The following is a 23,759-nucleotide window of genomic DNA, read 5'->3' on the forward strand; positions in this document are numbered from 1 at the left end:
GTAAAGCACTGACATCTACAAAGCCTCCTTATTTCTTTCTTTTTCAGAGTTCATGGCTAAGTGGGGAGCCCCTGCCAGTGAAGGGTGGCTGAGGGGAAACGCAGAAGCACTTTGAACAGCAACGGATGCGGGGAAGCTACGGGTTCTTCCCGCTGCCGGCTTCCCTGTATCTTATAAATAAGGTGCCACCCCTGACACCGTGTCGTGTTTGTAAAGCGCCTCGTATGCACGTTCCATTTCCTTCCCAAAGCCACTGGGTCAGGTGAGCCCTTCGGATGAGCCTTACGGTGATTTTTATGTAACAGCACATGCCATATGATGCGACACTTAGATGCTGACACCTGCGGCGAAGCTTGCCCAGGCCCCAGGCTCCGGCCAGGATCCCGGCCTCAGCAAGCAGCTAGCGGAACAGAAACTTACCCCCTTTCTTTTTCCCGCAGAAGGAAAACTTGGGTAGGTCCTCTTCACAGACGGGGTAGGAGTAAATCAGGAGGGACGCTCCCTCCGTCAGGAGACTTATGTCAAGAAACAACTCTTTGATGTCCTCTCCTAAAGCAAAGGAGAAGGCCAGCTTTACTCTTAGTGTGGGTTTTGCCGCATATCAAAGCATTCAAAATTTATACAGGCATGAGCCCCAAGAACTCCTATTTCCAGCAGCCTGGCTGTAGGGAGCAGTGTTCTCCCTGTCTTGGTAAATTGGTATTTATGCAGCACTGCAGGGGTCGTGGGGCCAGTCCGGATGAGATGAGGCGTTTTCACACACTGCGTGGAGCAAGGTCGTTTACCTGCTGCGCTCCCTGCCCTGGTGCCAAGACCCTTCCTGTGACGGCTGCAGGCCTGGCCTCTACCACTTTTCAGCTGCCTGGTATTAGGTGCCTCTCTGATAGCCCCGGGGTGTGGTCAAGCCCGCAGGCCCCCCGCTGCTAGGCACATGCTGTGGTGTAACTACACAGGAAGCTCCAGGGAGCTCTGCAGTGCCGACTGCCAATTCTTTCTGAAACTTTTCCCATTCCTCCCTTTCATGTTCTGCTTGCTTCCCCTTCCATTCTGCTTTTTTCTCTTTCTCTCTGCAGAGATTTATTGAGCTGCTGCTACAGAGTCCAGATAATGTGTGAGGTTTTGGAAATACAAAGATGCGTGAGAGTTCTTGGGCTCTGGGAATGTTCCTTCCATTTCTGGGGGATGACTCTACATGCTAGGTTTATTAAATCCTTCTGCTCTGGGTTGGATAAAACTCCTTTAGATAAGAGATAGTCTAGTAACTATAGCAATATATTGACTAATTGTAATGGCATGATCATATAAACATAAATAACCAGAAAGCATTCTAGCTCATTGCTTGGGGTGGAGTGAGAAGATATTACATGTCTTTGCCTGTGTCAAGGTTTAAGAACTTATATTAGCTATTTGAGAAATGAAATAACACAAAGACAAGCCATGTTGTTGGTAGTAGACTTGTTTGTTGCTGAGATAACTAAACAAAGACTCTATCCTGAGCAAACATCAATACTTAGGCTCCAAACATTTTCTTTGTTTGCTGGATATACTGATTCCAGGGGCTTATACCATCCAAATGAGTGCCTAGAGCCTTCCAGTACAAAAATGACAGCATTAAATGAGAGTTTTACTCTATCTGGATATTACCCAGAGAGAACTGAAGATGAAGATGGAAATAAAGTTAATTCCTGAGAGTGATGGGAGGCAGTGGCTGAGCCAGCCACTCCAGTTAATACAAGTAATTGGGTGTGTGAGCCAGAAAGAGGCTGTGCAATGTATTATTTCAAGTCAATAGATTTTACTTACTCAGAATCATTCCAAATCTAATGCTGAGATTTGATTCTAAATGTTTGGAACACTGGTCAATAGAAAATCCAAAATCTTGTAATGGATCTGCCAAGAAGAAAATAGATCAGGTGTGAGTACACTGTATACTTTGCAAACTCATAGACAAAATTCATACCAATTATATTATCTTTTCTATATGAATCAGTAAAATTGATTTAAAAACATACTGTCCAATACATTTTTGCATTGGTCCATGATACTTTTCAACAGCCCTTCCCAGTCTCTGCAAAGTCAAGGCTGCTCAGTGTCATGTTCAGTCTGAGAAATGAGCCCGGTGCCTCAGTGGGTGGGTTATATCTTAACTTGTTAAATTTTTATCATTATTTGAATCTCTTTATTTCCTGAACTTAAAATTAAAATTGCTCATTGATTGGATGAAACATTTCACAAAGTATTTGTTATTATAACTAAGACAGAGGTAAATATATGCAGATTTTCAAAGTTAAGACCTGCCTTTAAAATTCCATCCTATTCCACCCCATCTTACTCAGTATAATACTTTGCCCCCAAATATTTCACTATGTGTAAGGTATCCCATTAGATTTGATGAGGACTACAAAGTCAATTTTTTTTCACATAGTTTCTACTTATTCGAAAAGCTCCACTGGCTCATCTACGCCTTAGAAGAGAGTCAAGAACTGTTCTACTGGTTCCATCTTCCCCCCTCCACGTCACAAACCCTCCCTCATTCCTCGAGGGCAGGGCTGCAAGGTAAGCACCCAGGAAGCTCCCACCGTGTTTGTGTTGCCCACAGCACCGGCTTCCTCCCGTTTATAATCCCATCTATAAAGCCCTCACCCCTTTGGGCCATCATCTCAATACTGAGGTATTGCTCATTCCCATCTGCTTTCTGAAGGCTTCTCTGATAGTCCCCAAGATATTTGTTTGCTTTTCTGAACTCTTGAAACAGTTCTGTCTGAAATACTTTTTGAAGTGTACAAATATGTATGGCTTTGTACTTTGCTCTTTGACTTAGCCCATTACACTTAATCGAAACACTGAACTCCTAAAAGGCACAAGCTGGTGTCTTATTGTGTTTTGTTTTCCATTTCTTTTCCCTTTATGCTTCCCACTGGGCCTGAGAGAAGAGAACTGTGCACTTTATTTATAAGAGTTTTCCATTTAAGTTTGCAGACTCCCAGAGTCCAGCAGAGAGCCTCACGGTCAGACACACAGTAAGCACTCCATACATGCACATAATGAACAGATGCATGGGCCATGTAGTAAGCCACTGTCTCTCAGCTCCAAACCCAGCCTTCTGAACTCTTCCTTTGTGAAGCTGGGACTCTTTGCAATCACGTTTCTCCTTTGCCATCTGCCAGAGAGGTGCCAGAGGGAGGCTGAAGCTGAGCAGGAGGAGGGACTCCTTTTTGCATACTTGCTGGTACTTGAGAGCCTCACCTGTGAGGACCTGTCACCTCGGCAGTAGCAACTGGTTCCAGTATCCAGCTCTCTTTTGCACTTTCCCAGAATCAGAAGAGGCTCAGCTCTGCAGGCCCCTAAGCTCCTGTGATGACAGTACCTCAGAGGCTGTCACCCCTTCCCCAGCAGTCGATGTCTCAGCCAAGCTTCTAGGTTCTAAAGGCTCCAACCTCTGTCCTCTGCTTTCCCAGCCTTTGGTGTGGTAGTTGCTTCCTTTTTTTGCTTGTTGGTTCTCTAACTGCTTAAACAATTCCTTATGTTAAATCCTCTCTGTTAAGATAACTGACATGGTCAGTTTTCCTGACCAGACCCAGGCTGCTACAACAAATCCCCATCTTGAGAGATAGGTATAATTTCCCCTATTTCACAGATAGGAAAATATAGACTCAGAGAGGTGGCATTAACGTGGAGGGTCAAGATTAAAACCAGACTTAAAAGCAAATAAACACATAAATAATTGCCACCTAGTATTGGGGGAGGGGGGCATTCACAAGCAGAGCCTCAAAGGTGTATGTTAATTACTTGATTTGCAAGATTGCCTGGAATATTTTATGTGCAGGCCTGTGGCATCTGCTAGTTCTGTTTCATGACTGGTTTCAATTCCAGCTGAGCTAGGAGCTCACATTTGTCAATGATAGTGAGCCAGACAGTTTTATCACCCACATTGCTGACCTGGAAGATGCATAATTGCCTGTGGTTTCTGCCCTGGAAGTGATCACAAGGCAATTTCAGCTTTGCAAATCTAATCTAGTGACCTTTAATCTGCTCACTAACTTTTCTGGGGGAGAAAGCCATTTTCTCTTCTGCTCATCTGACTTCTTCATAGACATCTCTGTGCTGTCCCAGGGCTTCCCTCAGCTAGGAAAGTAGGAGCAGGGGGTGAAAGTATATTTGTTTCTGTTACATACTTGGCGAGCAGTATTGAAAAACAGAGCCCAACTAAGACATTTAGGAAAGTACATCTGAAGATTGTGAATGAGTTTAGGTTGGTGTCTGAGGAAAGATAAAAGAAGCCAAGTGTGCAATGCTTAGTCAGTTAGCAGTTACAGAATTATACTGTACGCTTATCAATGTTTAGAGGTAGAGATAGAGAGAATACACTGAGGGCAAAAGAGGGAAATAAAGCATCTCTGATACTGGAAAAATATTGTTAGGAAATACAATCTTAATACAGAACAAAGTCACGAAGGAAGCAGTAGGTTGCTTCCTTCTGAAGATGTGTTTATAAAAACAGAAAATCAAATTGCTGAAAAAGTGCCTAGGGCTTTGGTGATCTTTCCTAGCAGTTATTTCAGTTTTATACTTGAGAGTGAAGATGCAGTTTGCAGTCGTCACGGGGAGAGTGACATCAGTTTCTCCCGCTCTCCAATTCCGTCCTCACAAGCTCTACCCTCCCCCTATTGGTTTGTATTTACACGCAGGCACTCAGCATGTCCTGAATTACATTATACTTTCTTGGATACGGCTCTCTTTCCTCTACTAGATGCTGCAAGGCGGGCTCCCCAGCCTCAGGGCCAGCATAATGCCTTGAGATTATACTAGGGTCCAAGTAACTATTTGCTGAATGAATGACAAGGGTTACATGTACATTTCTTGTGGGGTCATCTTGTACATTGTAAGAAGCATCTTCGGCCTCTACCCTCTAGATACCGGCAGCACTCCTGCCCCCAACTCCAGTTGTAACAACCAAAAATGTCTTTAGACGTTGCCAAGTATTCCCTGGGGGACAGACTCACTCCTGGTGGAGAACCACTGCTTTAAAGAATTATTTTTTCAGTTACCAAATTACCAACTGCCATAAAATCATCTGCCAAAATAAAAGATAGTGGATTGCATTTTTAAGTAGTTCTCATTACGTAGATTAGAACTGACCGATTATCTGAATTTGGATGTTGTGAAAGAATTGGAAAGTTAATGAGAGTTGCAGTTCTCTGGCTTTGAGGGCAGAGAGAATGTTTCCTCTGGACCCTTCATTGTGTAGCCAGCAGCAAACAAACTGAGGAAAGAAGCAAAGCTTCATGGTGAAAGATGCAGTCTGTTCACATGAAATCTTTTCCCTTAGCCTCTAAGTTCTATGTCAGCACTTAGGCTGACACCCAAGGGAAGTGAGTGAGCCCAGCATGCTCCCAAATAGCCCTGCTGCCCCACTGTCCTGTGACATGGGTGCCTGGGAGCAGGCCCTCCAAAGAGCTGAGAGCCAGGCGCGCTGGGGCTGAGGGAGAGGCCACAGGAAAGCAGCCTGCAGCACCTGCCTTGCTTGCCAAGGGCGGCAGCAGTCAGTGTGCCTGGAACTGCTCTGGGATCATTTGTGGGGTAGAACAGACTTAGGTGAACAGGTGAGGCTTAGCGTGTGCAGAGCCTAACAGGTCTCAGCTCCAGAGCCTTCAGCTCTGACGGTGGCCTGTGCTCTTTTCCCTGGGCTGGCACTGCATGGTTGTCCAGGAGAAGACAAGCTGGGCTTCGTATTTTCTAACCAGTGTTTGGGGCTCAGCTGGAAGAAAAACAAAACCCAGTGGCACGGTTTCTGGAAGAGCAATTTCCATCATGGACAGTGGGGCCCTGAGCCTGATGGCCCTGGGCGTTGCACGCTGCTAGCCCTGGCAGTGTGGTCCCAAGGGAGGTGGCATTAAGTGCTGGAGTCCACCACACCCCCGGGTGCCCTGCAGCCTGGTTGCTGGTTGGGAATAGTGGAGGAGCCGACTCTCATATTGTTAGTGCCATTTTTATATTTCACAGCTCTGTTTGAAGTTCTTTTTAACTTCAGATTTTGAAATAATTACATTCTCGCAGAAAGTTGTAAAGAGATAAAGAGAGGTTTGAGGTACCATTTACCCAGCTTCCCCCCATGGTTAACATCTGACATATAATATAGTACAATATCAAAACTAGGAAATTGACAAAGATATAATCCACAGCACTTATTGAGATTTTACCAGTTTTACATAAACTTGTGTGTGTGTGTGTGTGTGCAATACATGGCTTACAGTTCTACTGCTTAGGTTTTAAAAACTGTTGCAAAGTGAGCGAAGCATGGGCTTTCCTGCTCCCGCAGGAGGTGGAATTCTTGTAGCAGTGCCACCCAGAAAAAGAACTGACACTCATTCAGACTCACCTCCACTAGCCTCCCCATGCTCATCCCCAAGTCCCTGCCCAAGCTTGTCCATGTCCTTCCTGCTGCATGAAGTTGGTCTCCCTCTTCCTGCCTCCCTCCTCTCTTCTTCTGTCTTCCCACCTCTCTCTTTTTCTCCCTCCTCTCACTCCTGTATTCCTCTGTTTCCTTCCTTCCCAGCCTTCCTCCCTCTCTCTTCTCTCTTTCTCCCTCCCTTTTCTTCTTATCTCCATCTCTCCTTTCCCTCTCTTTTTCTCTCACACTCATCCAGTACTTAGATGGGTGACATCCTGAGATCCAGAACACTGACTTTTCTTCTAATATATCTTAACCTCACGGTTCATTCCCTGTAACCCACATTACTTTAGGAGCTGGTGTTGCTTCTTGCACGTTCTGTGAGCAGAATGGAGACTGACTCTAGGAGTGTTAGATATTACAAAGCATATTTCATAGCATGCTTCCAAAAGAGGCACAGCTTGGGGAGCGGAGGGAAGGACAATAGAAAATGGGGGAGGTTTTACTTTTAACACATAGCCTAGATGCACTGGTGAAGTCAACTCTAACAGTTTATGGAGAGAAGAAAAACTTGGGCAAAGAGCTTGTGGGTGAAGCTGGTTTGCTTCTGGTTGCTTAATAAAATAGCACCAGTTAGTTTCTTGTTATTTAATAAAACAGGTTTATTAGGGTTATACAGAGAATATATATTCTATTGTATATGTATAATATACACATATTTCATAGAGAATATATAGTGAATGCATATAGCATATCTATCTATCATCTATCTATCTATCTATCATCTATTATCTATCTATCTATCTATCTATCTATCTATCATCTATCATCTATCTATCATCTATATCTATCTATCTATCTATCTATCTATCTATCTATCTATCTATCTATCATCTATCTATCTATCCATCTATTATCTATCTATCTATCTATCTATCTATCTATCTATCTATCTATCTATCATCTATCTATCTATCCATCTATTATCTATCTATCTATCTATCTATCTATCTATCTATCTATCTATCTATCTATCTATCTATCGTCTATCTATCTGTCTATCTATCTATCTATCTATCTATCTATCATCTATCATCTATCTATCTATCTATCTATCATCTATCTATCATCTATCTATCTATCTATCTATCTATCTATCTATCTATCTATCTATCATCTATCTATCTATCTATCTATCTATCTATCTATCTATCATCTATCTATCTATCTATCATCTATCTATCATCTATCTATCATCTACCTATCTATCTATCTATCTATCTATCTATCTATCTATCTATCTATCTATCTATCTATCTATCATCTATCTATCATCTATCTATCATCTACCTATCTATCTATCTATCTATCTATCTATCTATCTATCTATCTATCTATCTATCTATCTATCGTCTATCTATCTATCATCTATCTATCTATCTATCTATCTATCTATCTATCTATCTATCATCTATCTATATCTCTATCTATCATCTATCTATCTATCTATCTGTCTATCTATCTATCTATCTATCTATCTATCTATCTATCTATCATCTATCATCTATCTATCTATCTATCTATCTATCTATCTATCTATCTATCTATCATCTATCTATCTATCATCTATATCACCTATCTATCTATCTATCTATCTATCTATCTATCTATCTATCTATCTATCATCTATCTCTATCTATCATCTATCTATCTATCTATCATCTATCTATCTATCTATCTATCTATCATCTATCTATCTATCTATCTATCTATCTATCTATCTATCTATCATCTATCTATCTATCTATCTATCTATCTATCTATCTATCTATCTATCTATCTATCTATCATCTATCATCTATCTATCTATCTATCATCTATCATCTCTATCTATCATCTATCTATCATCTATCTATCTATCTATCTATCTATCTATCTATCTATCTATCTATCTATCTATCATCTATCTATCATCTATCTATCTATCTATCTATCATCTATCTATCTATCTATCTATCTATCTATCTATCTATCTATCTATCTATCTATCTATCATCTCTATCTATCATCGATCTATCATCTATCTATCTATTATCTATCATCTATATCATCATCTATCTATCATCTACCTGAGAGATTTATTATAAGGAATTGCTTCACATGGTTGAGGGTAGGGGACACAGCTGACAAGCCAGACATCTACAGGACAAACTAGCAGGCTGGAAATTCAGGTGAGAGTTGATGTCTGCAGGGCAGGCCAGCAGGTCAGAAATTCAAGATTTCATGTTGTCGTCTTGAACCTGAATTGCTTCTTCTTAAGGAAACCTGTCTTTTCTCTCAAGGTCTTCAACTGATTGGATCAGGCCCTCACACAGTGTGGAGAATAGTCTGTTTTACTCAGAGTCTACCTAGTGTGAATGTTAATCACATCCACAAAGGCCTTCAAAGCAACATCTTGACCAAACAGCTGGGCATCAAGAGCCTGACCAAGTTGACCCATAAAGTTCACCCTCACTTATGTATCATGGTACTGGGGCCTTTTGTGTTGTGTTGCCTGAATCCTCGACAGCTTTTCCAATTGTGCCTTCACAATCCTTCCTGCTCTTATATGGTCAATAGATAGCTCAAGATTCAGATGCTTCTAAATGGCTCCATATGTTTGCGAGATGAAGTTTTTGAGCCCCTACCAGTGGCAGGAAATATGCTGAGTGCTTGGGTTATAGAGATTAGAAAAAGCCATCTCAGTTTTCAGGAGTATGCCCTGGTCCTGTGGAAGCACAAAGAGTGAGCCAATAATGACTTTTTCCCCGAAGAGCCAATGATGACTTTAGAGGGCAAGGGTGACATGATCTCATTGCCTGCAGTAATTCCTCTCCTTTCCATCCAAATCCTGACCTCATGGGAAATGTTACCTCATCCCACAAGCTTCTTTCTCTCCATTCCTATGAACTTGTGATCTACGCCAGTCATTTAGCATGCAATAGACCACATTGTGTAGTTATTCAAAATTGTATGTGATAATGCCTTGCCCCCTCAGCCGATGTCTGATCCTCAAGGGCAGGGCTTTTCTAATATATCTTATTATATCTTCTTCTATCTTTGATTACCCCTCCCCTTCTCATTGTGCTTGACATGCACCTGCAATGGCAGGTGCTAACTCACTGTTTGCTGGATAAATGGCACTTGCTTTAATTCTCTACTTTCAGAAAACATGTTTACCTCTATCTGCAGTGTAAAAATCAATTTGAACAGTTTCCAATAAATCTCTTGTGAGAGCTTTAGATCTCATAAAGGAAAACTTTATTGCTTTTCTTTGGCCTTTTGTACCTTCACAATCCAGCTCAACAACACCCCTCTCCAGAAGGTTTAGACAGACAGGCAAAACATTGGAAAAGGAGAGGTTTTAAACAATACTTTCGTGTTGTGATCTCTTTGTAGGGCAGAATTTCAGATTTCTTTTTAATTGATGGGAAAGTAACAGTCATGCAAGTAAATCCTCACTACTACACTTAGCAACAAGTCTCCTGAAAGATACCTGTTTTCCCTAAATATTTTGTACCCCACCCAAGTCTGGGACGGATAAGTAACTGTGATCAGTTAGAAAGTAGAACCAGTGGTAAGGATCTTCACAGAGCCTGGGAAGAAAGAAGTCAGGAGCCACCCAGTCTGCAAACTGGGCTCCCTTCTAGTCTCTATCTAGATTCTCTTAGGGTTCCAGGGGCTGGAACCAGTCATCCAGGAGGTCATCCAAAGGGGTGGAATCCATTGGTTCTAAGAGGCTCTCCATTCCTTGCCCCTCAACCCCCCTGCCCTGCAGAGGCTGGCTGGGGGGTCCCAGGAATGTAAGGCTTATCTCTACTGCCTGATCTGAGCATCCCAGGAGCAGTGGCTGTACCTCCTGTGTTTGTTTGGTGTTTGAGGATGAAGTCCTGGCTGTCTTTGTGCCTTGGGGACCTGCTGCAGAAAGCACTGGTAACCAGGTGTGCGCTTGCCATAATCTATCTGCTTTTGCAGCCTCTACAGGACAATTTCATCTGTCTCTACCTCCCACCTGGCATGGCAGGGCTCTGTGCTGAGGTGCGCTTTCTTTACCTGTCCTTCCTCTGGTCCCCCATGGCATGCTGTATATATCTTTGTCATGCCTTTACCACCATAAATGTGGTAAGTATTGCTAGCTTGCTTCTTTCACAGATTATATATACTAAGGTAGGAGCTATGTTTTATTCATCTTCAAACAGCCAGAGTCTATTCTAATGGGTGTGCCCAAGAATGTCACTTGGTTGGATAAGTGATGAAAAGGAGAGAAGGTCAGATACTTTGATGATAGCAGAAAGGAAGTGAGCTTTCACTTGCAGCTTGCTGGGCTCCAGCAATTACTTGGAAAGTCTAAGTTGTGAGGCCACTAATATTGATCTTTCCTCACACTTGGTAGGCTCTCGGAGAAAGTGCTAGCACCTTAGCTTCATCATCATAATAGTGGGAATTTGCTTTGGCACTTAGGATAGAGTTTCTGAGTGTGGTTGAAAACCTAGTCCCAGGCCAGATGGTAGCAGGTATTCCTCTGTCACCTTTTAGAATTCTTTTCCAAATAAAACAAAATAACAAACAGACTTTGCTTCTGATATCTTCTTTTAGTTTGGATGATTACCATTTCTGTAAACTTGTACTCTGTTTGCAATACAGGTCTAGCTAGGAATCTGAAAATCTGCCTTCTTGCCTGGCTGTATTTTGATTGGGCTGTTTTAATTTTCCTGAGTGATGCAAGGACAACATTCAAGAGTCACTGTGAATCTCTAAAAAGAGTATGTTGAGCAAGGCTCCAGTGAGATGTCATTGCTGGAAATTCATTACCATAAAAACACAAAATTAACCTTCCTTTCGTCTGTCCTTGGTGTCACCCCTTTCCTCATACACTTCCTTGACTTTGAAGAAAAAGAAATGGCATAATGTGGTAAATGTTGTCCTGTCATTTCCTGATCTCTTCTTTTTTAACACCTGTCAAATCTTGTCACCACAGAATAGCACAGCAAGGACCCCTGATGGGCCACTATTTCAAATAAGAGTAGTTCCATCCTCATTCAAGTTTTTTTGGTCACATTTAAAGTCAGATATGTAATCTGGCTTCTTGTGTATTCAAAATGCTTAAATATATTCATCACATCGACTACAACAAAAATGGAATGGGCGTCATCGCAGTGGATTATCTATTGTTCATGATGTGAGAGGGCAAGAACTCGAACACCTTGCAGGCTGTCTGATGAGCTTGGTGAATGCATTATTGAGTATGAAGGTATGTTTGGGCAGCCAAGTTCAAAATTCTAGATTCCTCAACTTGTCTGCTTCCAACTACAAAAGAAATGGAATTCAGTGGAAGGCATTATTGACCGAAAAAGGGTATTTATCTGCATGGGTCCCTTGGCCTCTGAATTCCATCCCTCATGATAACCTGAACTTGGCTTCCATCTGCTTAGGAGGAGATGGTTTTTGTACCATAATGGAAACATTAGAGACCATAAACAAATAAATGGCAATGAAGATGAGCTTTTATCCAAAATACCTCGCCAAATGTCTTAAGAAAAATAAGGACCCATCAGAGGCTGTTATGCTTGATCTTTTGCATTTTAGGAGTAGTCCAACAATGAACACTAAATGCACAGTTGAAATGTGTGTTACCAGGAGGGCCATATAGCACAGAATTTTAACATGAGGACAAGTGAAAATGTGAACCTGTCCTCTAGGTGACAGTGGCATGAGAATGGGAATTCCAGTTTAACTTCTCATTCATTTCACTGAGTATCTGACATTTGGCAAGAAGAGCACCAGGCTTTGGGAGTACAAAGCCAAACCAGAAAATGTGTCTGCTCTCATCTGGATTGCAACACTTCCATCATCTAATGATAATACCATACAACTGAGTGATAGACTCATTAAAAGACATATGTGTACTTCACTCTCTCATTTTATAGTCAACATATAGTCAACATTTTATAGTCTTCTCTATGCAAGGTGTGTATTTCATAGACACTTCATTCTCCCTGGCCTGGCCCCTTTTCTTTTCTTTGCTTTGCTTTTTAAAAATTTTCTTTTCCTCTCTTTTCTTTTAAAAATTTATCTTTATTGTTGAAAGTAATACAGATATCTCTCTTTTCCCCCATTAATCCCCTCCAGCCCGTATCTGCTCCCCCCGACCCCCCAGCCTTCATCACACTGTTGTCTCTGTCCATGGGTTATGCGTATATGCATATAAGTTCTTTGATTAATCTCTCCCCACCCACTCCCCCACCCCCACCTTCCCCCTGAGATTCATCAGTCTGTTCCATGCTTCTAAGTCTCTGGATTTATTTTGTTTCTCAGTCTATTTTGTTTATTAGATTCCACATATGAGTGAGATCATGTAAAACTGAATCAGGAAGAATCAGAAAACCTGAATAACAACTGATGAAATCAAAGCAGTAATAAAAAAAACTCTCAGCAAACAAAAGCCTTGGTCCAGACAGCTTCACAGGGAAGCTTTCTAATTCTTTAAACTGTAGGGTTAGATAGTTTACTAAAAATTTTTCTTGCTTTTTGAGGTAAGCCAGCAGTGCTATGAAATTCCCTCTTAGGACTGCTTTCACTGTGTCCCTAGATTTGCGGTTGTTGTGTATTGATTTTCATTTGTTTCCAGGAAGTTTTTTATTTCCTTCTTGATCTTATTGGTAACCCATTTATTGTTTAATAACATGCTATTTAGCCTCCATGTGTTTGAATGTTTTTGAGTATTTTTACTGTAGTTGATTTCTAATTTCATGCCATTATGATCTGAGAGGCTTGATATGATTTCAATCTTCTTGAACTCGTAGAGACTTGTTTTGCATCCTAACATGTGGTCTATCTTTGAGCATGACCCATGTGCACTTCAGAGGAATATATAGTCTGCAGCTTTGGGATGAAATCTTCTGTAAATGTCAATTAAATCCATCTGATCTAGTGTTTCTTTGTTGACTTTTTGTCTGGAAGATCTATCCAGTGAAGTCAGTGGTGTGTTAAAGTCTATGACTATGACTGTATTGCTGCTGATCTCTCTCTTAAAGTTCTTAAGGTTATTGTTGATAGATCCTTCTTTATTGCCATTTTAATTTTTTATGCCTATGTCTCTCTCTCTCTTTCTTCTTCTTATTATAGCAGTCCCTTTATCATTTCCTGCAATGTTTGTTTGGTGGTGATAAACTCCTTTAGCCTTTTTTTGTCTGTGAAGCTCTTTATTTCACCATCTATTTTGAATTATAGCCTTGCTGGATAGAGAAGCCTAGGTTTCAGATCCTTGCTTTTCATTACCTTGAATACTTCATGCCATTCCTTTCTGGCCTGTAGAGTTTCTGATGAGAAGTCAACTGATGGCCTTATGGGAGCTCCTTTGTAGGTAACAGATTGCTTTTCTCTTGCTGCCTTTAATATTCTCTCTTTGTCTTGAATTTTTGGCATTTTAATTATGATGTGTCTGAGCATGGGCCTCTTTGGATTCTTCTTGCTTGGGACCCTCTGTGCCTCCTGAACTTGTGTGACTTTTTCCTTCACCAGCTTAAGGAAGTTTTCTGCCATTTCTTCAAACAGGTTCTCTAACCCTTGCTTACTTTCAACCTTCTCTGGCACTCTTATGATGTGAATATTGTTATGTTTCATGCCCACAGCTTCCTTGGACTGTCCTCCTGTTTTTTAATTGTTGTTGGTTTTTTTGGATCTCTGAGTGATTTTTTTCTACCACCTTCTAATTCTCTGATCTGATCCTCAGCTTCCTCTAACCTGCTGTTTATTCCTTCCAATGTATTCTTTATTTCTGCTATGTGATTCTCCATTTCTGACTGGTCATTATTCATAGTTTCCATATCTTTTTTCATGCTGTTAAGCATCCTTACAATCAGCATTCTGAACTCTATATCTGATAGATTGCTTATTTCCATTTCATTTAGCTCTTTTTCTGGGGACTTCTCTTATTCTTTCATTTGGGGCTTTTTTTGGTCTCCCCATTTTGGCTGTCTATTTGGGTATGTTTCTGTGTATTAGGTAGGTCTTCTAGACTCTCAGTCTTTTTGGAGGGTCTCTGGTGCAGGCCAATGTCAGACACTGTTTGTAACTGGCCTTGAGTACCATGTTTGGAGCTATCAACAAGCCACGGCTTGAGGTCCCCTATGTCGAGGCTGAGTGCATTTGGACAGGATCCAGATGCACACCAAAATCTGCTTTCCCAAGGCCAGGGTCCAGAAGAAGATCAGGCAAAGACTCAAAACACTCTGAGATCTGCCTCTGCCTGCAGGCTGATTAATCTGATTCTCTTAATGAGCCTCAGGCTGTAGAAACTCCAGGGGGTAGGGCAGAGAGGTTTTCCACAAGGTGGGGCAATTGCTTCCCACTCAGGCAAAAGCTGCTTGGAAGGTAAATGTCTGACTGTAAAGATGTCCTCTGCTGTATGGTGGAATGACTCGGCACAGGAATCCAGAGGGGTGCCCTCTAAGCTCCTTCTCCAGAGCCCAGAGTCCACAACCCCAGATTCTCTTCACACAGCTCCAGTCCATTCTGCTCTCCTGCTGGAGCCCAAGATGAGTGGCTGCACACAAAACTTTGTGCATTGGCTCTTTAAGAGGATGCGTGCATTTCTAGCGGTCTCTCCCTAGCAGACAGAAATCCGGCTGCTTTTCACAGCCAGATGTTATGTGGGCACCTTTCTCAGTTTTGGTGCTCTTGCTTGGGAATCTCAGCCTGGGGTTTAGGCCCCAGAGTCCTCAGTGGGAACCCCCACAGCTGAGACATCCCTCTATACCTTCAGCTGCTGCCTGTGGGAGCCCAAAGAGCCCTCTGGCACCTCCACACTTCCTCCCAGTTTCTATGTGGTCTCCACTTTTCCTCTTTGGTTATGAAGTTGCTCTCCAGCTTGTCCTCAGTTGCAGTTAATTATTCAGGATGTTTTTTCTCTGTTTTGGTTGTAAGTCCAGTTTGATCCTGGGAGAGTGTCAGTGTAGCTTCCACTCAGTCTGTCACCATCTTTAATCTCCCTGGCCCCTTTTCAATCTTAGTGACAGTGTTGCTATTCACTCTTTCAATAGTATTTATTAACAGAGTCACACATGCCAGACCCTGCTAGCTACTATGGGACTGAGCAGGGCAGGAGGCTCTTGACCAAGCCAGTGTGCTGACCAGAGGCCAGTGTTGGTTAAGTAGTGATGAATCTGCCAGAGCCCCCCAATTCTAGAGGCATCATGGAACTTACCTGTTCTATCTGGTATTGATAATTGTTTAACTTTCTTTTACTAATTTTGAGTCAGTCCACATGAGACAGGAAAACTAGGTACAGCTAACTTCTTTTGTTTTGTTTTGTTATTTTAATGGGAGATTAGAATTCAGAGCAGGTGTCTCCACTGCACCTCCAGGGTGGAGGTTCAGGTTTCGCTAGCAGGCAGACCCTCTTCCCAGAGAAGGATCTTCCCTGTACTCCATGACTCCTGGGCTTAGGCACAGTCGGAACCATGACAGTATTTGGTGACATCGAGACATGACCAGATACACTTATCATATTTCATTTCTTCATTTTGTGCCAATCTGTTCATCTTCTCACAAGGGACAAGAGCTGGGCCAGGTGTGCAGGGTGGTTTGCTTGACGGTGTGTGGCTGTGAAGATGAGCCTGGGGCTGTTTTGGAAATGCTGGACATGCTAAAAAGAAATCCCCTCCAGCTTCTGGAAGTTGTGAAATGGGTCTGTTTTTTTAAAAAAGTTAAGGTGTTTGTCCTTGGCATCTGGTGCTGTGGAACACAAAGCATGAGTGATAGAAACTGGTAAACTGGCTGGGAGGTGACAACTGACGCAAGCCCCCTCTGCTCATTTACAGAACTGGCTCTGAACCCAAAGTATTGGGAGTTCTACAGTGTATTTCAATCATCGATTCTCTCCCAATTCTCATGAGTGGCCAGGACATCAAGTATTAATATCCCCATTATGTGAAGCAGAGGCTGAGACCTAGGACAGTGAAGGGACTGTCTAGCCTGCAGACTCAGCCTCCAGGGCTCTCAGCCCTGCTCTGCCCTCATGCTGCCATGTGGGAGGGACAAAGGCAAGAGAGGACACTAATTAAAAGAAAGAAGCAGAGCTTAGGACAGAGGCAAAATGAGTCCCAACACAGGTGCTAAGACTCTGCTCCTCTTTAGCTGCTGGTTGGTCATAGGAAGGGACAAAAACCCAGGTTCCAATTGGCTGGGCTTGCTGGCTGGGGTCCAGGAGGTCACTGCCACCTGCAAAGGGGCAGCTGCTTCTCCACCCAAAAGACACTGGTGTGGTACAGACTAAAAAGCTGAGGCACTGGAAGGTGTTTGTAGGAATTAAGAAGAGTAAAGCACGCAAAGCATCCAGGCCAGTGCCAGGCAAAAATAGACACTCGGTAGAAGGGCAGTGGTGACTATTTTCATTGCAGCTGTAGGAGATGAAACCAACTTCTTTTAGAAAAAAATTTTTTTTTTAACAGAGCACTCTAGGTGTAAAATAATTTAGTCCAGTTCAGTAGATATTTCTGAAACAAAACCTAGATGTCAACCAGGGCTGTCCAGCCCTTGAGATATAAATAGGATTGAGCTGAACACAATCTGTGGTTTTACTTAGCATAATATTCTCAATCTGGGACTTTTGCCACCACTGGTTCTCAGACATGACTGTAGATTGGAATCACCCGGGTGGCTCTAAACATACCCAGACTGGGCCCCACCCTAGAAGGCTGGGTGCTGCCTGGCATTGAGAGTTCTCAATACCCCCAGTTGATTCGACTGTGCAGCCTCATCGGAAAACCACTGGTAATGAGCCGCACCAAGCTAACCAAGCTCTGCACTCACTTCTGGTGCATGAGCTGGTGGATGGGCTCCCAAATCTGCAATGCATCCCTCCAGGCTAAAAGTTTCACCCCCTCCAGAGATTTCTTCAGAAATCTTCTTACAAACCTGTTCACAAGTTTTATAGAATTTATGAAGATTGAAGGTTTCAAGGAGGCATGCCCCTCCCCACAAGCTACCTGTCACCATAATCCTGCCTGCCTCCCCCGGCTTTTTAAAAATTATTTACTTTTATTTATTTTTATTAAATTTATTGGGGTGACATTGGTTAATAGAACCATATAAGTTTTAAGTGTACATTTCAAGGGTACATGATCTGTATATTGCACTGTGTGCCCACCACCCAAAGTCAAATAATCTTCTGTCACCATATTTTAGGCCCCCTTCACCCCAACCCCACCCCCAGCCCCAGCCCTCTAGCAACCACCACACTGCTGTCTGTAACCACGAGTTTCAGTTTTATATCCCACATATGAGTGAAATTATATGGTTCTTAACTTTTTCTGTCTGACTTATTTCACTTAGCATAATATTCTGAAAGTCCATCCATGTTGTTGCAAATGGCAATATTTCACCTTATTTCTAAGTTTTTTCTCTAGAGAAGCCACACCAGGCCCCCTGGGGCCTCAGCAGCTACCCCATAACTTGATAAGGAATTCTTTCAAGAAAGGCAGGACTCTCCCTAGTTAGAATCTTGTAACAGCCCCTAAGAGAATTTTTTTTATTTCATTTCACGATTATTGACTCTATGCCTAACACTAACCTAGGCACAGAAAAGTTTGGGGTCCAGGGATGAAGAGGGTAGAGCTAAATGATGGACAGTGAAGGCTGTTGGGGAATGGCGACAGGAAGCACAGCGTGTCCGTGACAAACTCCACAGGTGGGGAAGAACTTGGAAGCACAGCAGGGTTTTGGCAGAAGGGAGTTGGAGCCCTGGGGCTGGGGGAGCCCTGGGCCGGGAGAAGCCTTGGGGCCTGTGTGGGAGCAGTGGTCACCTGCAGGGACTCAGTCAGACCTCTATGCTGGGGTTCAGACCCATCATTTGTGGGTGGGATCAGAGCAGTCCCTGAAATCAAACTAAAACAAAACTGCCTGTGATTATAAATTATAAGGACATCCAGCCTTAATTAAGGATGCAGTTAGGGGACCAGCATCTTTACAGCCTGAACAGCTTTGTCTTCCTCTGCCCTCTGTGTTCATGAAGGTGGCCAGGTCCACAGCCTGGGAATTTGGGCACCCTTCTTCCCGAGGGGGTGACTTGGGTGGAGTGTGTTGTCTTGTGTGTGTCTAGTGTCTCTCCACAAACCTCCAGGACCTCTGGGAACAGAATATCAACTCATCCACCTACTTATTTCCTGAACGCTATTTTATTCCTGAGAGGCTCCTCTGGTCCTGGACACAGGCACAAATAGAGGCTACACAGAGAGAACAGCTTTTTTCTTCTGAGAGAGAGGTAGAAGGTTTAAACTGTGAATTCTCCAAACAAGAACTCCTTAAGAGTTTGAGAATGAAACACCAAAACCAGCACAGTCCCTTTATTGTTTCTGAGTCCCCACTTTGACAACCCCTGTTGGCTCATTGGGCTGGAATAGGTGCTAGATAAAGGTTGAGCAAGTGAAGGAACGTTGGTCAATAATCAGATGGGAAAGTGAGGGACCACATCTCCTTAGCAGAGACTGAACTGACTTCAAGAAAGGCCTGCATGTTTATCCATTTCCTCAAAGGTTTGGCAAACACATTTCTTTTTTAATAAGTCAATTAACCCTCAAATACCCTCAGTCTGCCCACTCCTGATATACGGGGAAATAAAGATTACTTTCCCTTCATAGTTCTCAGTACTCAGACCTGGGGGTAAATGTTCCTCCAACTAGATTGTGTCTGGAACACATATCTGAAGTCAGAGCAGCTATCCAAGCGTGCCAACAAGTTGATTTTTCCTATTTTTGGTAAATGCTGAGAAAATAGAGTGAGAGTCGCCGCTTTGACAGGAGAGACAATAAACGTGATGCCTGTTGTTTAATGATCCAATCACAGGTGTGGTTTGAGCTCCTACTATGTGCCGAGCACTGAGCTATATGTGGGGATCCAAAGATGATTTCGTTTCAGACATAGCCCCTGGCTTTTGGGAACATAGAGTGTAGAAAGAGAAAGGGAAGGTAAACACCGTGGCCACACAGTGGTCACATGATGCCACAAAGCTTAAAGTGGCGCCGGAAGGGTGGATCTCCGCTCTCTTCCTATGACTTCCAGAGAAGGAGACACTTCAGTGAAACAGTTTCCAGCCTCATCACTGGCCCATGCCTTGCAGTTAATTTCAGCTTTCTCACCCTTTTGCTGACTTTGCTGATCATGTGGAATTAAATCACTGTCCCATTAATGCCCACAGTTTCTCCTTTGCACCCTTTAAATAAACACACACACACACATGCACACACACTTAAGAAATACAAAAACCCCAGCCCTGTCTCGTGTTGGCCTGCTGGGCTCACCATATTAGGGCGCTGGCTGTTAGAGGGGTTCTGGGAGCAGCTGCTTCCACCTAACTCAGGATTTAAATTAGGGTGACAGCTAGCAATCACCTGGCTTCACTGAGCCCTCATTTCCTCACCTGTAAAAGAAGGAACCTGGCACCATCCTAAGCTTCACGTTCGCTCTGGTGCCAGCTTCTCAGCTGCCCGAGAGGCCAGGGCTGTGGAGCCTGCACTGGGGGGTCGGGCCTGCACTGCTGATGGTACCCCTGCAAGTGAGATGCAGGGTGTTAGGCTCAAAGCTACAGGCCAGGCCTTCATTTGTTAGCTTTTGATTTTGAAATAATAATAGACTTACAGGTAGTTGCAAAAAGTACTAGAGGTCCTGTGTGTCCTTCACATGCCTCCCCTCATGGTAACATTTCACATAACTGGATATCAAAGCCAGGACACTGACACTGGTGCACTCTGCAGACCACCTTCAGATTTCACCAGTTTTTATGTGTACTCTGTGTGTGGGTCCATGCATGTGTGCATGCATGTGCGTGCATACATGTGTGTGCATGTGCACATGCTCTTGTGTAGTTCTATGCAATTTTTTTGCAAGTAACCATCACTACACTCAAGATCCAGATACAGCCCGGCCGGGCATGGCTCAGTGGTTGAGCGTTGACCTAGGATCCAGGCGATAGGGGTTCGATTCCCTGTCAGGGCACATGCCCGGGTTGTGGGCTCAATCGACGACTCTCTCATCATTGATGTTTCTATCTCTCTCTCTCCCTCTCCTTTCCTCTCTCTGAAATCAATAAAGATATATTTAAAAAAAAAAAAAAAGATCCAGATACAAAGGATTTTTTTTGAGCTGCCCTTTGATAACCACACCCAGCCCCCCCACACTCTCCCCATCTTGAGAGTGTTACATCAGAGAACCATGCAGTATGTGACCTTTTGAGACAGGACTTTTTTCATTTGTCACAATGTCCTTGAGGTCTTTCCAGGTTTGGTGTATCAACAGTCCATTCATTTTTATTCCTGAGTAGTATTCACTACAACATGTTGAGCGATTCACCTGTTGAAATACATTTGGCCAGTATGGGGCTATTACAAATAAAGCTGTTATGATTTTTCACTTACAGCTTTTTGAATGAACATAGTTTTCATTGCTCTGGGATAAATAGCTAAGATTCGGATTGCTGGGTTATATGGTATGTGTTTAGTTTTATAAGAAACAGTGCAACTGTTTTTTCGAGTGGCTGTGATTTTACATTCCCTCCAATGAAAAGAGTTTCTTTTAGAAAGAAACTCTTGTCACAGAAGCTTGTTGCCCAGGGAGAAATCAGGAGAGCGGCTAGTAGTCCACTGTGGGGGTTGAGAGCCTTGGAGTCTGCGGCAAGACTTCCTCCCTGACATGAGAAGGGTCTTCCCAGAAGTGACTCAAATGCTAAGAGCCAGGAAAGTGCACCAGCAGCCATGGTTAACTGTCCTTAATGCCGTACAGGCGAGGGGCAGCGTGGACGGCTGCCACCATCCTCCCTCCCCAAGGCTGCACTCAGAGCCCCCGATGCAGCTTTGTCCACCCTCAGCCATACAGAGGCCTGCAGAGCAAGTGTTAATTCTTGAGATTGTTTCCTATGCTTTCTAGTCTGGAGACAATTTAATGTATTTTTCTTCTTCCCTGAGTGCTGCTGTCCTGCAGAGGGTTGTAAATTGTCCACTGCTGCTCTGGTCTCTTTCTCTTATAAGGACAGTAATCCTACCAGGGATTACTCATCTAACTCACGACTTCATCTCACTCTAAGTCCCTCCCAAAGGTGCCACCTCCAAATACCATCACATTGGGGGGTAGAGCTTCAACCTGTGAACTACAGGGAAATGCATAATACATGTAAAGACCCTCCTCTTTGGTTCAGGAAAGGGACCATACAGTGACACTGCGTTTGAGTGCGACCATCCTGATTTAGAATGAGCAGAACAGTGCCCCACGCAGAGGCATCTGAAGGAAGGGGAAGGGTCGCAGAACCTTGGTCACCCAGTATCTCCAGGGCATGGAATCAGCTCTTCCTAAAGATACCGTGGAGATTTCCTGAGAAGGCAACAGGAGTTTCTACTAGGATGTCTTGTACTGAAATCAGGGAAGCAGAATTCGTTATTCTGAAAACCAGTCCACCATTCCTTCCTGCACCCCTTACATCGTGCAGTGGAGCCAGAGCTCTGCAGTTGAGCTCTCCCTGGAGGGAAGGAGAGAGAGATGTTTCCATGGGAAAGTCCCGAACTTCTCCTTTGCACTTTGTCACTGGTGGAACATAGACCACCTGGGAACAGAATCCCACAGCATGAACAAGATGAGACTACAAGCCCTTGCTGGTCGGTGATGGAGAAGACGAGAACCAGCTTCCTTTGGCGTCTGCCAGCAAAATTCCCCTCTTCCAGCAAAACAAATTCCTAACCAAGTAAAGGACTCGTTTCTCTGCTTTCTGAATCAACACAATCCTGGTGCTTCTTCCTGATTAGAGGATTAAAATACTTTTGCTAAAAATATAAAAAATTACATGGGAAGATAGCGAGCTGACATGAAATGTAAGATGAGAAACCTCACTTCAGATTAGTAAATGAGAACTGTACATCTTCCAATTAACCACAGCCTCGCGGCCCCCACCAGCCCTGCGCACAAATTAAACATAACACATGAGTTGATCACAGCAAAATTTCAAGTAGACCCCAACTCAACCCTTCACCCTTCTTGTTCACGCCATTGCTGTCACCATTTGCATGTTTGTTCAGCTTTTTCTTGCCATCTGTTTGTGTTTTCAGAGTATAACATTTAAAAACTGTAATTGTATGGAAACATCACTAGACAAAACTGGTGAAACTAAGAGCAGTTCTCCTAAATACCTTTACCTGGTCGTAAGCTTCAGAAAACTGGAAAAAAAAGTCTTGAGCTGAGAAATTTTTTCTGACAGAAAACGTAAGTAATAAATACTCATAACCATTTGCAATTGTCAAAAGTTGGAAGCAACCTAAATATTCATCAAAAGGAGAACAGAGCCCTAGCCTGTTTGGCTCAGTGGTTAGAGTGTCAGCTGGAGGACTGAAGGGTCTCAGGTTGGATCCCAGTCAATGGCACACAGTGTCTTGGTTGCAGGCTTGATCCCCTTGCCCTGGTCAGGGTACATGCAGGAGGCAACCAATTGATGTTTCTCTCCCCCCGTCTCTCTCTTGCTCTCTCTCTCTCTCTCCCCCTTCCACTCTCTCTGAAAAGAATGGAAAAAATATCCTCATATCCTCAGGCGAGAATTAAAAAAAATAAGAATAGATACAATTGTCATCTATACACGTAATTACATACTCGATACCTATGAAAACAAATTAACCAAAGCTACACGTGCTATCTCCTGAAATAATGTCATAAATCGGTCCCAAAATAAGCTGATAATGCAACTCTCTTATTAATTCTAATAATATTTAGGTTAGGTTTTTCTGTATAGACAATCATACTGTAAATCCTTTCAAATCCTTAAGCATTTTATTTTTCTTGCCTTACTCTGCTGGCTAAGGTCTTTAGTGCAATGTTGACTAGAAGGGGTGATGGGCGCTCTTGTCTCATTCTTAGTTTTAAAGGGATTGCTTTCAGTGTTTCACCAATAAAGGTGAGGGTCACTGTAGATGTATATTTTAGGTACATTTCTGTAAAGAGCACAGAGAATGGATTTTTAGAATTCAATCTGATATTCTTTTTTATCAGATTACTTTAATCAATTTATATTTATTAGGATTTCTAACATATTTGTAATTATTTCTCATTTATATTTAAGTTTTCTTTCTTTTTTTAAAAAATATGTCTTTATTGATTTCAGAGAGAGGAAAGGAGAGAGAGAGAGACAGAAAATCAATGATGAGTCATTGATCAGCTGCCTCCTGCAGGCCCCCTGCTGGGGATGGAGCCCGAAACCCGGGCATGTGCCCTGACCTGGAATCGAACTGAAATCTGGATCATAGGTCGATGCTCAACCGCTGAGCCACAGTTGGCCAGCGAGTTTTCTTTCTTTTATGCT

At 42.9% G+C, this 23,759-nt stretch overlaps 1 protein-coding gene and 1 pseudogene across 1 annotated transcript in view; both read right to left on the reverse strand.

The window, feature by feature from the left end:
- The window catches only part of LY86 (lymphocyte antigen 86), a 61,599-nt gene that overhangs the window by 24,575 nt on the left and 13,265 nt on the right, over positions 1-23,759 (reverse strand). The window contains exons 2-3 of the mRNA XM_016202417.2: positions 1,804-1,890; positions 421-549 (exon numbers count right to left, since the gene is read on the reverse strand). Coding sequence (XP_016057903.1) covers positions 421-549; positions 1,804-1,890 — 216 coding nt within the window. The remainder of the gene's footprint in view (positions 1-420; positions 550-1,803; positions 1,891-23,759) is intronic.
- LOC148092507 (oocyte-specific histone RNA stem-loop-binding protein 2-like) lies at positions 9,936-10,531 on the reverse strand (annotated as a pseudogene).

The sequence above is a fragment of the Miniopterus natalensis genome, chromosome 9, assembly GCF_054644295.1.
Source record: "Miniopterus natalensis isolate mMinNat1 chromosome 9, mMinNat1.hap1, whole genome shotgun sequence".
Taxonomy (NCBI): Eukaryota; Metazoa; Chordata; class Mammalia; order Chiroptera; family Miniopteridae; genus Miniopterus; species Miniopterus natalensis.